At 41.8% G+C, this 18,362-nt stretch overlaps 1 protein-coding gene across 9 annotated transcripts in view; it reads right to left on the reverse strand.

Moving 5' to 3' along the window:
- The window catches only part of PDE5A (phosphodiesterase 5A), a 94,916-nt gene that overhangs the window by 20,053 nt on the left and 56,501 nt on the right, over nt 1-18,362 (reverse strand). For 7 of the 9 annotated variants that reach the window (XM_079990379.1, XM_079990373.1, XM_079990380.1 and 4 more), the window contains exons 5-11: nt 17,418-17,507; nt 15,454-15,591; nt 14,522-14,589; nt 11,078-11,186; nt 9,029-9,113; nt 5,464-5,639; nt 2,375-2,434 (exon numbers count right to left, since the gene is read on the reverse strand). In XM_079990379.1, the coding sequence (XP_079846505.1) occupies nt 2,375-2,434; nt 5,464-5,639; nt 9,029-9,113; nt 11,078-11,186; nt 14,522-14,589; nt 15,454-15,591; nt 17,418-17,507 (726 nt within the window). The remainder of the gene's footprint in view (nt 1-2,374; nt 2,435-5,463; nt 5,640-9,028; nt 9,114-11,077; nt 11,187-14,521; nt 14,590-15,453; nt 15,592-17,417; nt 17,508-18,362) is intronic. The other 2 variants (XM_079990375.1, XM_079990374.1) reach the window with 1 other exon arrangement.

The raw sequence follows: 18,362 nt of genomic DNA on the forward strand, positions 1-18,362 counted from the left end.
AATGGAGGGGAAATAATTAGGACTGGCAGCATCTGAGGTGAGCAATCTTTATATCCTTTATCGCTTCTTAATGCTTATGAACTTATATATAAGTATTCATAAGTTGTGCACACTTCTGGACTGAAAAAAGGTGTGTAAGAGTAAATTTTACTGTATCATAATTTGATCCTACAGAGCAAAATATGAAGTTCCTATATTCAGTGCAACACTCAACACACGTATAATTCTAACTGCAGGAAAGTATATGTTTCAGAAGGGGAGGGCACGCTATCTTGTTTGTATGCATGAAAGGCTTGGTAAAAAAGCAAACACACTGCTGTTCTTTTTATAAACTGGATGACTAATGTTTGTTACTAAATCTGAGCTTAAGGTATACATCTGAAACATGCTAGTTGAAAATCTACGGTCTGAGTCAAAGTCCTGATGTGCCTAAAAAGCAAATATTTGTTACCAAATATAACTAAGCGCTAGCATGGGAAAACCTTGTGCTAGAATCTCTTGTTTTCAGCCGAGTAAATGAACTTTGTGAACTTGATAACTACGTGACTTCCAAATACCTCAGCCAGACATCAGTAGGTAGAAACACAGGCTTTTGTGTGTAGTATAGATATTGTATATATATATTTGTGTGTGTGCATGCACGCGCACACACACACACACACACACGAGGGGGAAAACACCTTTGCAAATACAAATACAGTTTGGTTTAGAAAGATACAATTTAAACTGTCAAAAAAACAAACCTGTTTATAGTTCTGTGGAGGAAATATTGCATTACTAATGATCAGAGCAGGGCACCATTGAGGTGTGGGCGCCTTGGGGCTGCTGGACTGGCTCTGTTGGTGTGCATGTGAACCTCACAACCACCTTGCCCCAGGTAAGCTGAAGCAATGTGGGTGTCTGGAGAACATATCTATGGCTCTGCCCTGCTCCTCCCAATGTACTGTAAAGCCATTTTGCAGGAAAAGATCCATAATTTTGTGAGTTTCTTTTTCTAATTTAGGCTATGAAATGGCTTCCTGGTTTAAAAAAATAAAATATCTGGCTTCTGGTTTATGTTTGTCTCATAAAGATCACAATAAGCTAGCATTGAAACTGTGTCCATTTGTGCGGAATTTAAGATAAAAAATAACAATCCAGACACTGTAATCTCTACACCTAAAAATGCCCATAAAAGCAGCAAGACTGGTTTTAATGATTGTGCATGAAGACATTTAGTTATGTAACACTTTGCATCGCTCCCACATGCAGTTGCTATGCAGTAGACTAAGGCAGAGTCGGAGTCCAAGTTAATGTCAGATTAATAGAATTATTTCTCATGGAATTCAAGGCAGATCCTTTGCCCAGTCGATGGCTCCACCGTGAACAAAGCAGCAGAGTGGGAAATAAACAGACCAGGCCTGTGTTTCTGGCCCTGCCACTGATTTACAGTGCTCCTTTGGAAATATCACATTTCAGTTGGAAAATGTTTATCCTACAGAAGTGAACAACAATTTGATAGATCCGTAAGCATGAATTAGATATTCTAACATGAAACTCAAAGGTACGACTATTTTGTACTCCCAAGAAAATTCTTGCCAAATGTTTCTACAGCCAGATTTTCATCCACAAACTGGTGCTGATTAATAGAGGGAGTGTGGCGTAAGCAGCCATCTTGCTGTGTTTGAGGCTCAGACACTAGTGCAGAAGACTGGGGTAGGAAGTATTAATTCAATTCAGCTCACATTTAAAGGTGAACGTATCTAATCCACACTTTCTGAAACGAGAACTGAAAACGCAGCTACCCTTCAAAAATTATTCACATTTGGCAATGCAGTTCTCCAGCCAAGCAAAGTGTATAAAATTTCTGGGGTAACGTATGCAGAAAACAATGACTATAACTGGAAATAACATACAAAAATACATTACATTAGTAGAAATTGCCTGGGAAACGTGTATAATCGGCAAAACTGTGTACGAATGTGTGCTTATTAGGAGAAATTTGCACTAAAGGGAAGATCAATTTGATGGCATTAAAAAAATGAATAAATCACAAACCAATGTGGAAATGTGGAGGACTGATTTTAAGATTTCAAAAATGAGAAACCAGGCTAGCCTGAAATTAAAGATTCAGCCACTCCTAGCTAAACCTAGAAAGGGCAGAAAGATGAGCTGTGTTTTGCCAGCTCTCAAGCAGAATTGGAGCTTAATCCCAGCTTTCTCTTTTACAATCCCTCTAGAAGATCTGCGTATCTCACGCTATAGGCCAAGGTGGTAGAAAATGACACATTTCTGTCTTCTAATAGCCTTCATGATTCTGAATCCTGAAGTTCTACCAGCCTTTGCAATCCCCATATCATCACCACATATATAATAGAAGGGAAAATGACATTACCGCTGTTACCTGAAGTTCCCTTGTTTCTTCTTCAGCAGCTGAAGCATGATAAGAAAGGACCTTTAGGAAAAAGAAATGAAGCACATATAAAATGCTCTATATATAGGTACATATGCACACATACACCTGGAGCAGGAACTGGCAAGCCACTCCAGTATCCCTGCCAAGAAAACTCCATGGACAAAGGCAGTGGAAGACAGGAGTGACTGGCGTGCTCTGGTCCATGGGGTCATGAAGAATCAGACACGACTAAATGACCAAACAACAACAAATGCACATACACACTAATAAAAAGCAAGCAAAAATCTATACTAATACTAATAAATTAGCTATTTAAATTCTCAAGCACTCTTTCCTCTGGCATCCAGAATGCTCTGCAAAATCTCCCAGCAATAGCTAAACTGACAGCGTTAATATAGTGATTTGCGATTTCCATTAGTGATTTACCAATAAAAGCAAAGTAATGGGCTACTGTGTACACATTCCTGAAGGCCTCTGAATTATTGCAGAGGATTACTGCAGTGCAGATATCTGCTGGAACCCAGCAAGCCATGATTGGAGGTCTGAGAGCCAGCTTTGGGAACGTACCATCCTCCTGCTCCCCAGCACAAATTCTCCCTCCCTTCCACTGCTTGCCTCATCTATGATTTAGCATGACATCTCTACCAACTAGGTTCCTTCATAAGCAGGATTTTAAAGCAAGTTAAAGCAGTCTGAAAATTTAAATAATGCTTCACTATTAGCAGGAATTGGGAAATGGTTGTATTTTCGGCCTCCACTAATTACGCAGCCAAATTTCCTAAATTTCTATTGCTAACTCTCAACATTGCTGGGCAGAAGAAACCTGCCTCCTGGTCTGCAGCAGAAGGATTGAACAGAGCGGCAGAGCTAATTCCGCATGTGAAACCCTACCGCTTGCACTGGCCAAGACGGAAGGGCCAGAGGGAGGCAGTTTTTCTCTCCTTTGTTTGCTGCAGCAACTCCAGGCTGGTACAGTAGAGAGAACTGGGACTCTCAGCGGGCAGTATGTGGACTTAGGATCTACTGAATCCCTTGCCTGTTCTCCTCTTCCCCCTGTTTGGGGGGCTTATGCTACGCAGTACGCCAACTACTGCAGTAGCTGTCCCAATTGCCAGTGCTTGCGGCAGATGCATGGCAGCAGAACTGCCTGCCACCAGAGCCAAACAGAGGCTCTGCTCAACCCTAACCCTCCTCCAGGAGTGTAAATCAAGGGGTTGGGGTTGCTCCCCTAGTAACTTTTGTGCAGATAGCTTAGGATCCAATGGATCCATTGCCAGTCCTCCTCTTCCTCTTCATTCGGGGGCTTACGCTGGCTATCGCTGATTATTACATGCCTGCTACTGCAGTAGCTGCCCAAGTGCCAGTGCTTTTTGGTAGATGGCTTTCATGGTGGCAGAGATGCTCGCTGGCATATCTGGGAACACCACCAGTTAAAAAGCAAAGGAAGTTCTGGCCTCTGAGCACCAGGCAGCACTAATCCACCTGGATCCAGGATGACCAGCACAGGAGAGGAGCCACTGAATCCACTGCCAGAATCCACTGTCTTATGCTGCCCACCACTAGCTACCACAGTATGCAGCCTAGTACAGTAGCTGCCTAAGTGCCAGAATTTATGGAGAATACTTCCATGGCAGCAGAGTTGCCTACCAGCAGAGCTAGGCTGAGGAACACCTCTGCCCAATCCATATCCATTTCTAGGAGTACAGATCAGGGAGTTAGGATTCATCCCTTCTGAACTTTAACATAAATAGCTTTTGTACTTTGTTTCCTGGCACATCCATGCAGGATGGAGACTGGTATCTGCAGTTTACCAGTTCTGCCCAGCATGGAGACTCCTGAGGGCAGCAAGGCATGGAAAAAAATATATCACGTTGTTGGCCTTAAGTGAGCAAAGAACTATTTTCTTTTATAAAGGGGGGGGGGTTTGAAAAGCTTCCCTGCCCCTATATGAAAGACAAATAGCTTACAACATGGCTATAATTATAAACTCGACAAGGTTGTCATAATAAATCCGCTCCCCCGCCAACGGGTTTGTAACACAGGCATAAAAGAAATTCTGTTTCAGGAAAATCTTGGCAGAAGTTTTTTCAGCCTAGGAGAAAATATTTTTCATTTAATGAACAAATTCAAACTTATTATTCAGGAGTGTGAGGGAAGGAGAGAAGAACCTTAGTGTTTACTTTGGACTCACGTTTAACTCATGTGCAATTAGAATTATAACCTCAGCCTATAGCAATTTATCCATGAGGATCTTTCTTTCTCCCTTAAAAGGTTATGTTACCTGGGTTCGTAATGCACAACACACACAGCTGTCCAGACTAATTTGAACGAAGCACTTTAATCAAGAGAGCGCTGCTACAAGTTAATGCAAGCAGTACACCTAAACAAAGATTTGCATGAGAGCTTTCCCTTCAGAACTGAACTGATGGCAGAATCTGCATTTTAGAAATATTGCAGAGACTCTGTTTGCTCTGTGGATGCAAGTGGATCCAAAGTCTACAACATCTGACTTCCTAGGTTACTTTGGAAGAAGATAACTGTGAACCTGGATCTGCTACTGGGCTCTCCTTTCATTCCACGGCAATTAAAACCAACAGTAACCAATTCAAAGGCTAGGACTAGATGACGTTCATATTTGATATGGTTTGATGAAGTTAGAGGAAGCCTACAGTAATCTTGCTGTTGCTCCAGCTATTGGTTTGTTTGAAGGGCTCAGCCAAAGTCATCACAGAAAACCTCAGAGAAGAAGAAGAGGACGTCCTAGTGCCCATAGCCATGTCCCTTTTCTATGCAATATGATAAACCATCAGCGTCAGTTACCAGCGTGCAATATGTTCAGGGAAGGCTATGTTTGTGTCCACTGCTAAATTCCAGGTTAGCACTTAATATGCAATAATCTGCCACGTGTCATGCAAGCACGTGGAAATGCAGAGGCAAACAGTAAATGAAAAGGAGAGTGACCCTGCGCTGAGTACTGAGCCAAGTTTGGCTTGCCTTAAACTCGGCAAGGGAGTTTGAGTAAAGAAGCAGCTGTGAGTTACATAAAGGCTGCCTTGATTGAGCCTCACCTCTAATGTCACCATCTGCTTTGCCATAGCTCTTTCCACAGTTTCATACATCTGTGTGTTCTGGATACCCAAGCCGCAGAAGATGACAAAAGCTTCCAGAAACTGCTCGTCATTTCTGTTGAAAGCCTTTATTTTGCCTGAATTTTCTTCCATCTTATTTGCAAGTTGACAGACTCCTAGATCATTTAGAAAAAGGAAATGTTATCTAACCTTTATATATATATGCATACTTCAATTGATAGAAAGGAAAACTAACAAGCTTTATTTATCCACAGAAACAGAGGTCTGGCAATTTTAACTTTCTAGTCCAGTGTTTCAACATTATTATTATTACTATTATTAACCCAGAAAATATGGTTGCATCCATATAATCAGGCGACACATGAACTTTATCCACCCCCACACAAGCTCCTGTTTCACAGCTCCTTTCACATGAGGAAACAAATGAGAAAGCTGCAGTTAACCACAGCCTCCCATTACATGAGAACCAGGAACTATGAGCAAGCCAGTACTCAGAAGTCAAGTTTGAAATGTTGTAAAGTTAGCTTCCAAATCTTGGTTTATGGAAGCCATTAACCGTGGTTTCCGGCTTGTGCAAAAAGGGAAACTGTGATTTACTGCGGCTTCTTTTTTTGTTTCCCCACATAATGGACAAAGGGGCTGTGTGAAAGTGTCTGAAGCTAATCAATATCCTGGCTTTATGAAGCCAGATTTGATCAAGTGATCTGAGCCTGTGTGTCCTACCCTTCATCCACCGGTCCTTACATATTCTGAACTCAGATTTTGCATTCCATTAATGCAGATTTAGATCCAGAATATTCAGTAGGTTTTTCACAGAAGTGCAGCACAGTCAACAAAACCCACTGGGGACTGAAGGAATGGATTCTGGTCTCATGGGGAACTGGCACTGGTGGTAGCAAGGTGACAGGGCATGTTCTTCCCCATCCCTGGAACCGCATGTATTCCTTTCTATCCTTCCCAAGTTTTCATCTCAATTTTCCTCTTAACTTCTATTATTAATAGTCCTTGAGTTTGATGTAATCCCTAAAGACAACTTGTCCTTTACAAACTAATTAGATTTTTGTAAGCATGCCAAGAGAACTGTAATGAATGTCAGGTTACTGGTACACAGACAGAGCTTGCCCTTTCTTACGAGAAAAAGGACCAGATTGTTTATCAAATTAACTACAAAGACAACATAGGGGGTTCATGAGTCCTCAGACCACATGCTGCATTCAAGTAGGTCTCAAGGCTTTGTTTCTTAATAATGCTTCAGATATGACCCCTTTGCCCAAAGAGCAGCCTAGCTGGGAGATTCTACAAGAATCTGTGCTGATGACCGATGCAGGGAAATGTTGATCACAGCTGGGGAAGCTTTGGCCATCCAGAAGCTGTTTGACTCCAACTGCCATCAGCCCCCAGCCAATATGGTCAGTGATAAGAGATTATGGGAGTTGTAGGCAAGCAACTTCTGGGTGACTGTAGGTTTTTGATCTCTGCTGTAGATTCAGCCTCACAAGGAATTCAACCATTCAAACAGCTTGCTTGCTTGCTTACACACACACACACACACACACACACACACACACACACCACCCTTCATCAGAGCATCACAGGAGAAAAGATTCCCCACCCACCCCCGACAACTGAAGATATGTAATGAAGGCTCCAGGTGAGCCTCCCTAGAGAGAACATTTCACAAGTGGGAAGTCACTGCAGAAAAGGTCCATTCTTGTTTTGCCACTCTCCAGCCCTCTCATGGAGGAGGCACACAAACAAGGGCCTCAAATGATGATTGCAGGGTCCAGGTTCGTTCATATGGGGAGAGTTGGTCCTTGAAGTATTGCAATCCTGAGCCATTTAAGGCTTTATAGGTCAACACCCACACTTTGAATTGGGCCCTGGTTGCAGACTAGTTGGGCCAGAATTGGTGTTCTATCCTCAAACCATCTTGCACCAGTGAGCAATCTGGACCCTGAACCAGCTGAAGTTCCTGAATCGTCTTCAGAGGCAGCTCCACACATAACATGTTGTAGTAATCTAGAGGTTACCAAAGCATAGACGATGAAAGGTAGGCTTTCCCTGTACAGATAAGGGTGCAGCTGAAACTGAAGGAAACTAACGTCAGGTCATTATATAATGATCCAGCACAAGTCACTGAATAATTCCTAATTTAACTCTCCACTTTTAGGAAGCTTTTAAGAGTCAAGTGTGACCCCCCAACTGCCCAGATCATCACTGATAACCACACAAAACCAACTATGTCCATTTCTAGACTGTGATAACCTCATCACAGTGGTCTCTTTGTGGGGCCACGTTTGAACACAGCCCATAAGCTGCAGCTCGTATAGAATTACATTGCCAGGAGGTTGTATGGGGTGAGCACATATGACACCAATTCTGAAGAGTTTGCACTGGCTGCTTATTAAATGCTACCTTGCCAAATTCAATGTGTTGCTCTTGACCTATAAAGCCCTCAATGACTGAGGACCCATATATCTGAAGGAGTGCCTCTTCATATATCAGCCTGCCTGCACACTGAGATCTGTAGGAGAGGCCCTTCTTCTTATGCAAGCTCATTATGCAGGAACTTGAGAAAGGACTGCCTATGTGGTGGCACCTTGATTGTGGAACTCTGCCTGTCACCAATATTGTCTATCTTTTGACAAGTTAGAAATACACCAGTTCCGCGTGGATCTGCAAGAAGTGGAACTTGGTATACCTTCGTGTTGTCTGCTGCTGTATTTTAACAACAGGTAATTTTACAACAGTAATTTTAATTAAGCTGTTTTTTGATGGCTGCAATTTGGGTCATGAATTTGATGAAGCGTAAGATATAAATACAATAAAATAAATAAATAAATAAAAAGCATGATATACAGTAGTAGTTTGTCTTATGCTGAAGGTAATGTAAGCTCTTGAGCAAGTGGAATTATATATCTCTGGGTTTGCTTCATTTTCCTCATGCAACATGAAGCATAAAACAGCACTTCCTTAAACACAAGATCCCTTCTGTGAGTAATGGAGTGTGAGAATTACAGTAGGAATGCTTCACTATATATTTTCAAGAAACGTTCTCTAAATAGAATGTTTTCCAAAACTTTTCCATGATGCAGTGGAAGGTCCATCCAAATATATTAAAGGCCAAATCCCTTTTAGGAAATACTTACTGCAATTTGAAAAAGGAAGAGCTTTGCAAACAAGGCCAGAAGATACAACCCGGTGCTTTCTCGTTTTGCTATCTTACAGAAATCATGGAAACACATACGTTGCCACAAACACTCTCATGCAAAGCATCTTATCTGGGAGTAAAGTGCATTGAATAATATAATAGAACTTATTTCCAAGAACAAGTGTTCCAGGTCAGGGTACAAATATTCTACCATGACATGCATTCATTTTATAAAGTATAAGTGAATTTAGGGACAATTTAGGGGCAAAGCATCCATCTTAGAAAGTTAACTATCATTGCCTTCCAAGAGGATATTTTATCTCCTGATGAACCACGAGTCTCACAAAACATCATGCCGAGTGGATGAAATGAAACACAAAAAATAAATTGTACCTATTACTTTATTCTTCTTTCCGTTTTTAATTGGCGTGCATAGCAAACTTTCTATATTCTGGTTTTTACTATCTGCATTTTCATTCTGTTAATAAAAGAAACAAACCTTACTGACTTTATCAGTCAACACCAATGTTATAGATTAATCATGTAATATATAAAACTGTACAAGCATGATAATTTATGAACATGCCGAATCATACTTCTCTCAGATTTTGGTTGGGGAAATTACAGTAGTAGCAACATTCTAAATCAACACAACTGTGAAATTTTCATTGAGATTTCCTCCATGATTTAGTACTCAAACATGTTTGCACTTTTGACAGGTGTTGTCAGGCTTCCTCTGCAGTAACAAACTGTACTTATATAATAGATACCTTTATGCCCAAATATTCACAACATTACAATTTTCAGAAGAACTGTATGAGAATACTTACCAATTTCACAACTAACTTTAAAAACAGCAGCAGACCCTAAAATAGTCATCTCCAGAATGGTGTCCCTCAGAGGTTTTGGATTACAACATGCACCAGGCCCAGCCAGCAGAGTAAGTGGTCAGGGATGAAGGGGTATTTAATCCAAAACATCTGGAGCTGGTGGAAACCTGGCCTATAATTATCCCCTTCACAAGGTAACATACTGTTGGTTTTTTAAACAGCATAATCTACACAAATAGATTCTAAGTAGAAAATTGCTAATGCTTAAAAAAAAATCAAAATCAAAACACAGAGCCCTAGATATTCAAATGGCTAACTGGCAAGGGTAGGGCCTCTCTCAGTATTGGGAGACCAACAGTAGTAAAGATTTGTAGAGCCCAGTAAAAGTGAAAGGGGAGGATCCAGAAGATAAACCAAAACTAGTCTATAGTTGCCAGTGTTAATTACATCTGTCTATTCCCTACATTTATATTCTAACATTCTCATGCTATTCATGGTGATGCATGTGGTTCTTTCCACCACCATTTTATTGATGAGCTGCATTAAGTTGAGAGATAGTGATTGGTCCAAGGTCACCCAGTGACTTACAAAGAGGAGTGGGGATTTGAACCTGGGTTTCCCAGGTACTTGGGACGCGGGTGGTGCTGTGGATTAAACCACAGAACCTAGGACTCGAATCCCCACGACGGGGTGAGCTCCCGTTGCTCAGTCCCAGCACCTGCCCACCTAGCAGTTCGAAAGCATGCCAAAGTGCAAGTAGATAAATAGGTACCGCTATGGTGGGAAGGTAAACAGCGTTTCCGCGCGCTGCTCTGGTTTGCCAGAAGCGGCTTAGTCATGCTGGCCACATGACCCTGAAGCTGTATGCCGGCTCCTTTGGCCAGTAAAGCGAGATGAGCGCCGCAACCCCAGAGTGGGTCACGACTGGACCTAATGGTCAGGGGTCCCTTTACCTTTACCTTCCCAGGTACTGATCCCACACCCTAACCACATTGGTTCTCTCATATCCTGACATTCCACATAAAATGTTTGAGGCAGTTTACCTGAAAACTGTTAAAATGTAACAGTAATAGGGGGGACAGCAAAAACAACAAATCCACAACACAGTACTAATCAGAGCAATGCAATAAACAATTAATTGTAAGGCAAAAACACAGAATGCCAATCTACTGAAAAACAACAATCCATTAAACAATTCAAAGGATAGCTATCAAAAAGTCTAGTCCATGATCCACCACACAGCAAATCAGTGCATAAGTGATCTGTCCTGAACTCATCAGTGAGCAGTAGTCTTTGTAACTGAAATCATATCAGAACTTTGCCTTCCTGGACCAGGTACAAAATGGTAGAAAATGTGCCAGACAGAGAGCAATTGCCATCAGGCTAGACAGGTATGGCCCCATGAAAGACGTAGACATCTGCAGAGTGGGGACTGAAGCAGGTGTTGAGGGCTAATGTGATTATGCCTCTTGAAACTATTCAAGGCCTCTTAATGCAAGAATGACCCTAGAGGGGCATCGCACAAGATCTCCCGTAATTGAACTGCATGCACAAAAAGCCCTGCATTTTCCATTGGTAAGGTAGGTCAAAATCTAGATTTACATTTACTTACTGTCCAAGGAAATCTTTTGTCTTGGCGAATATCTGAAATGTTAAGAGGCTCCATGGTATTCTTCACATATTGAGCATACATATAATTAATCTGGTTTGTATCATAGTTTCTGTTGGAGCAAGAAGAAACAGAGTAATTTCTCTGCGCCACCCTCCTCATTGTCATTATTCAGTTACTGATCAACATCTACATAATCATCTCAAGGTGATGTACAATAAAAACAGCCAAAAAAACCACCACACCAACTGATACGTTTGAAGCAAAACTAAAACAATACAAAATAGATACTCCTGGCAAAGACCCATTTATCCAGCTGGAAAAATGTGTTGGAACAAAAATGTCTTCATTTGTTTCCGGAAAGTAGCAACTGGAGCTCTCCATATATCTGCTTCTCTAAACTATTCTGGGGCTATCATTACATCCATTCAGCTATTACAACCATTTACCATTTAATTCTCTAATACGTCCCTAGACTTCCACAAGATGTCTGCCCTCAAGGTGTTTCTGGACTACAGCTTCTGTCATCTTTGACTACTGGCCATGCTAGTTGGGGCTGCTGGAAGCTGGAGTCAAAAACTACTTTAGGGAAGGCTGCTCTATGCTAGCAGCAATATCAAAAAGAGATTACCCATGCAGTCCATGTTTCAAAAGAAAAAGAAGAGTTGCAGCATGGACAGTGGATGGCAGGTCTTGAGCAATCAATGAAGGATGTTCAAAGGAAAACAACAGAAAGATAATGAGGTGCTACAGGTTTTTTTTAAAAAAATAGAAAAACATCAAACATAATGTGTATCAAAGGAAAGAAAATATAAGGGAACTAATGTTGAAGAATGAAAAGCATGCAAGAAGAGAGAGGTGTTTCTAAAATCATATTTAATCATTTGCACTTGGAATTTTGGCATGTTTGTAAAACAAAACCAAATTTGCTTCACAAATAACACAGAGCAGATGGAACCCTTATGAATGTTCTCAACACTTTTGAAAGTTCATGTTAAAAGATGCTTTTCAGAGCTGAATGCACATGTCTTGCATTGCATTTGCTGTACTGTGATATAACATTTCCTTCTTCCAATCAGACACAAAATAAATCTTTCCCAAGTAGTAATTATATTATATTCCCTCCACTCCCGCTGTTGCCACTCTCTTTGCTGAAGACTCAGTCTTTTTCTGTACATACTCAGGAGACTTTTGCATTGACCCGATCACCTTCTGTTTTAAATTCATGCAATCTGAAGAGCCATGCATAATGCTGTACAGTGGGTGAGTGAAAGAGCTCCATGTGCTCTAGAAGTGAAGCTTTTGGGGATCTTTTGTGGTTAAGGAGATACATTTGAAAACATGTTTACAAACAATTTCAAAACATCTCCGAACAAACTTGCCAGAGACTATGCCTTGTTCTTCAAAAGCCTGGCATTAGGGGCTGTTTTCCGCTTGGACCACCTTGTTTAGTGCAGCATCTGCAAAGACTCTGTGCCAAGATTCCTAGTTAAGATCTCTGCATGTATTTTATTAGGCAAATGTGATGACTTGGATATTGTGCCCTTCTAGAAAGCTGTGGTCTGTAACCCTCTCTGTAAGATAAATTTCTATGTCACATACTACTCAATCTAGCTGGCACGCATCTTCGTTCTAATCTACTGAATTAAGTGACAGGCCCATTGATTTTGAAGGAAATTGCCAAGGGAAGGATGCTTGGAATAGCAGCCCAAGTCCCAGGAACATCAGCAGAATTAAATCAATTTCAGTAGTGAAAATAGGTCAACATTTTGACCACATGGGTTGGATAAAAGCTTTTAATAAAGGCTAAATTGAATTAGGACTTCCGGGTTGGCGCCATCGCCGAATGGCGGACTCCCTCCGAGCTCCGGAGGGAGCCTGCTCGGCAGGGGCTGGGTCCTACCGCGCCGCCGACGCGGGGACCCTCAAAAACCATGGGCGCTGAAACCCATGGACAAGGTGACTCGGCTGGCACCTTTTGTGCCCCCCCGACCCGCGGAGGAGCCTTTTTAAAGGCTGCGGAGCGGGTGACGGGGGGGTGGTGCTTTGAGTCCTCCGCTTCTCCTGCCGAGCGAAGCCGCACGCCATTCGACGGAGAGCGCTGGCTTCTTCTATTGAAAATCTGGACTTAAAAGAATAACCCGTGAGTAATCGGAACCTGGACTAAAAAGGGGGAGAAATTTTTTTAAAAATTCGGAGCGAGCGGGGGAGGCGCAAAAAGGAAGTCAGCCCCCCCCCTGTTGTAGAAGAGTTAAACTTTCAAAATGTTTGGCGTGTCTTTCCATAGGTCTGTTGTTTCTTGTATTGCAGGCATGTCCAACTCCCAAGAGACTGTGATCTACTCACAGTATAAAAAGACCAGCTGTGATCTACTCACTGTCATTGCCAGAAGCTGTTGAGCTTTTGTTAGAGGAGGGTTGAACTTTGGGGGGGGCAGTTTACAGAAGTTGTTGAGCGTTTTTTTGGGGGGCAGGTTTGGCCAAAGGCCATCATTAAACTTCATGCCATGATCTACCAGGGACACCCCCACGATCTACCTGTTGGACATGCCTGTTTTATTGCTTCTAGGCTGACATTATGAGGACACTCAGTGTGTAGATTTGACCCACCTGACCCTCAGATGTGGCACACAGACAATCCCCATTAGTCCAAGCACAGTCTGAGCACCAGCAGCATCAGCATGAGCTTTCACCAGGGCTGGATGAGTAACTTAAAGCCCTCTAAATGTTGTTGAACTCCAATTCATGTTTGCCCCAGCCAGCATGGTCAGTAGTCAGGGATGATGCGCGTTGTAGTCCAACAACTTCTAGAGGGCCACAGGTTAGCCAACCCTGCTCTAAATAACTGTTTTGGGAGTGACTGCTGCAGGAAATCCCTTCTACCTGTTGTTTGCAATTCACCATCTCTGCATCTAGTTTAGCACTATATCATGCAACCAATGGTGGGAACTTGCATGGCAAATACACTGCTGCACTAAGAGGGGAAGATAAGCCAACAAAATGATGAACCATCTTCATCTTGATAGGCTCCCTTCTCCTCTTGCTCACTCATGAAGGCAAGTAGCCTCTTTCATATCTCCTCTATCCCACTCTCCTCATTGTGGACTTTGTCTATGCACCCACCAGAAGTAGAATGGAGCCACTAATTTCCAACCCCTTTTGTAAAGCAACAAAGGAGCTTTTAAAAAGAAAAGTATACTGAACATGTACAGCCATTCTGTCTGGTAGTGCTGAATTTCTGAGCAAAGAGGAGTGCAACTCTCAGGGGATATCTTCTGCACAAGCTCCTCTGAAATTAGCGGAATGCACAAGAGGTGTATTCTTGTACATTATTTCATATCCGCGGCTTTGTGCTGATAATGTTTCTGGCAATATGAAAGCAGAAAGCACTGCATTTTCTGTCTTGCCCATGTGTCTGAGGCAATGGTAATTTGAGATCCATTTTTACCTTTTGTGGGTCTCACTTGAATTTTCTAATTCCTCAGATTCCATGTGAAAGACGCTGGAAAATGGATCCTAAAAATGAGAACAGTTTCAGCTTAGTTAGTATGTATAAATGGAATTATCTGTATTTCATAGCACTCAATTAAGTAATTTATTCAAGGACAGCAGCAAGTTGCTTCTGTCTCATGGTACCGTGTTACTAGGCATAAGAACATAAAAGCCCAGTTAGATCAGACCAAAGGCTCATCTAGTCCAGCATTCTGTTCTCACAGTGGCCAACCAGATGTCCATGGGAAGGGAACAGGCAGATGCTTCCAGCAACTGATATTCAGAGGCATACTGTCTCAAATACTGAAGATAATATAGCCATTTTCTTATGTGACTGCCTTAAATTTCTTCATGAGTTGTAATCTGGGACCATATGCTCTTCTCTACACCCAAAGAGCATCTTCTGAGTCCCTTCTCCAGGTGTCCTCACCAGGTGAGATGAGCTAGGTGGCACCCAAACCATGGAATGCTCTCCTCAGGTGCCTGCACCCTTGATGCCATTTCAGCATTAAGCAAACACCCTTTTTATGTTCGCAGGCCTTTTAATCTGTTCCTTCTTTAAATGTGTTGTGCTGATTTTATGTTTTATCGATTTATTGTATGTGTGCTATTGTTGTTATTTTTGTTCTCAGTCACTATGAAAACATGGGAGACAGATTAAAAAAATTAAAAATGCAAGGCAGGATGTCAGTGCAGGGTGCATAACAATCACTGCACTCTGCTCTTTCAGTGGCTGCAATCCAGGGATCTAGTCCATTGTTGTTCCTTGTATGCATATGGTCATTGAACGCAATTGCAAAAGATGGGCTTCCAGTGCTGAGTGCTAAGGCATCTAAGGGATGCCTAAGAATCTTCTTTCCTCGAAAAGCAGTCAGGTTCTGTACTTACCGAGCTGTCTTCGTCCACTATGAAAATGGTGCACTTCTGCACCTGCATAAAGGTGATTATGGTGGCAGCTATCTTCTTCAAAATCACTTCTAAAGATTGCTGCTCTTCAAATATTAAGCTGGCAAGATCGAGGAGAACCTACAAGGGAAAAGAAAAGAAAGATATATTAATGTTGGCAAATTTTTGATGGAAAGCAAGGCAGACACAAATTTAATAATTATGAAGTGAGATTCCCCCCCCCTTTTTTTAATGGAGATGAAAGTCTCAGGACCAAACAACACATGATGCCGATCATCTATTTTTATATCTTTTTAAATCAAAGAATCCTAAGCATTTTTCATTCACACAAAACCCCTTATCAGGAACCTTGTTGGAAGACAATCATAGCAGAACCCAAGACATAACAGAACCCATAATTAATAATGGTGCATAACTGAGGAAATGTTTCATCCCACAGATTTCTTTTTTTTTACCTAGATCTTTTACAGTTTTCCCTGCCTTTTCTTTTGGTGATATCCTTTGGTTAAACCAAATAATATTTAACATTAAAAAGTTTTCAAATTAGCTACTTGGCTTACCCATGCTTTCTACTTCCTGTCTACTCAAGACAGAGACATCATTCATCCATCTTCTGTAATAGAAATTTTGGGTCGGGTACATTCTTAACCCAGTGGGGACTCGCGTCTTTGGATGTTTTGGCTCATCGTGTCAACACAACCTTGATTTCTCCCACAATGCCCCACTGTAAGCTTTGCAGTGGGTGGGTGTGTATGTGGAGTGGAATTCTCAATTTGGCAAACTAGGACCCTGTTTGAAAAAAACATCAACCATGCAGTGCCGCATTATGGAGCTGGGCTGAGATGTTTACACCCCTTTTCCAAGCAATTTTGAAATCCCATCCCACTGGCAAGCTTAGGAGTACTGTCTGCCTATTTTATTCATACTGATTTTTTTCCCACACTGCCAGAGGTGGGCCTAGATACTTCCCTCCGTAAACAGTGGTGGAATATAAATAACCCTCCAACAAAGCACATGGCTAGAGGACACACCCTTAGAAACATACGAGAGAGACCAACTCTGATTCACCAGATACAGTAAACACCCTATTAATACATGTGGAGGAGCCTCAGAGTCTGAGTGAGTTTACAGAAGACGCAGGATCAGGGCTTGTTCAGGCTCCAACTCACTCCAACGTCAGGAAAATTGGGGGGGGGGGCAGATGCTCTGAATTTACCTTCCTTTCTTTTCTACTTTCCCTCCAAGTATTTGAAACCTCTCAGCTCTCTATTTCTTTAGTTCATCTCACCACTGCCCATCGAGGTATTTGTATGCTAGGTACAATCTACATGTTCATATAAGGCCTGTGGCTCAGTGGGGGGAGAACATGCTCTGCATGCACAAAATCCCAGGTTCAATCCTAATGTCTCCAGCTATCTGAAGTAGCAGGGAGCCAGTTTGGTAGAGTGGACAGTGTCAGACAAGGACCTGGGAGACCAGGGATGAAATCCCCATGAAGCCATGAAGTTCACCTTAGGCCAGTCACTACCTTTCAGCCCAACCTAACACACAGGGTTGTTGTGGGGATTGAATGGGGAGCTGGAGACCCATGTATGCCACCTTGTGCTCTATGGAAGAAAAGATGGGATATAAAGCAAATAGAGGCCTTGGAAAGCCCAAGACTATGCGAGCCAAATCAAGGCCACATGGACAGGCTCCCACACTGATTCTGCCCACAACTCCAAGCCATACATTATGCAAGAGATGATAGATGATAGATAGATAGATAGATAGATGATAGATAGATAGATAGATAGATGATAGATAGATGATCGATAGATAGACAGACAGATGATAGGTAGATAGATGATCGATATAGATAGATAGATGATAGATAGACAGATAGATAGATGAGAGAGAGAGAGAGAGAGAGAGAGAGAGATGGGATAGTGACTTTTTAGGCTCACCTGGTTGCGTCTGTTTTCCAGCAGGGATGTCTCATACAGCTGAGCATTGTGAAGAACAATTCCACAAAAAGCCAGGTATGCAGCAAAATCCTAAAAACCAGGTAATACTAAGTTAATTGAATTGGCAGACTGAGTATTGAGATGGCTGGGAGATAGTCAACTAATCACTGTAAAAGTACAATACAGTACAGATAAGGACCTACTAACACAAAAGCAGAGAGGGGAGGTTTCAAATTGGACAGAAAATTGTCTCGCTTGCTCTAGGTGCTTTCCTCTCTATTGGTTTATATTGACTCTTAACATTTGCATAAAACACATTGGCAATCCTAACCAGTGTGAAATTACTTCTCTGCTCTTTGCCATTTGTCTTCAGTATCTGCCAACAATCCCAAAGAAGGGACAACATGTACAGGCCTATATATCAGATTCCCCAAACAGTTATTTACATTTTGAAATGCTCTTGTGTTTTCTTGTTTCTAACAGCACTCCAATTACTTGGATATGGCATGAAGAGTTGTTATTTACTGTTCCCAAGAAACCTGCTTTAGTAGCAATGAGTGTTGTTTATATACTGTCCGAAAATACCCAATTCTACCTGTGACCATATCCCCAGTGGTAAAGATTTGTGGTCAATTCTTGCAAACACAAAACCAGAGTTGAACAATGGAATGTCTTATTTGCAATATTAAGTGCACAATGTCTTACAGAGACCCTCGTCAACTTGGTCCAAAGCAAATAAAATAAAGAGTCTCCTTCCCTGAGCAATAATAAAAACAATCTACAGATGCTATCAAAGAGTGTCTCAGATTTTTTGACAATTATACATAAAATTGTTCTGCTAGTCAGCAGTTGCCAGGAGTTCTGCATTTGTTTTGGAAACATGTGTCTCGCTTCTAACCACAGCTTACTTAAGAAGTATCAGTGACATCAAGGTATTTATTCATG

This window comes from Podarcis cretensis, assembly GCF_951804945.1.
Source record: "Podarcis cretensis genome assembly, chromosome: 9".
NCBI classification, from domain to species: Eukaryota; Metazoa; Chordata; class Lepidosauria; order Squamata; family Lacertidae; genus Podarcis; species Podarcis cretensis.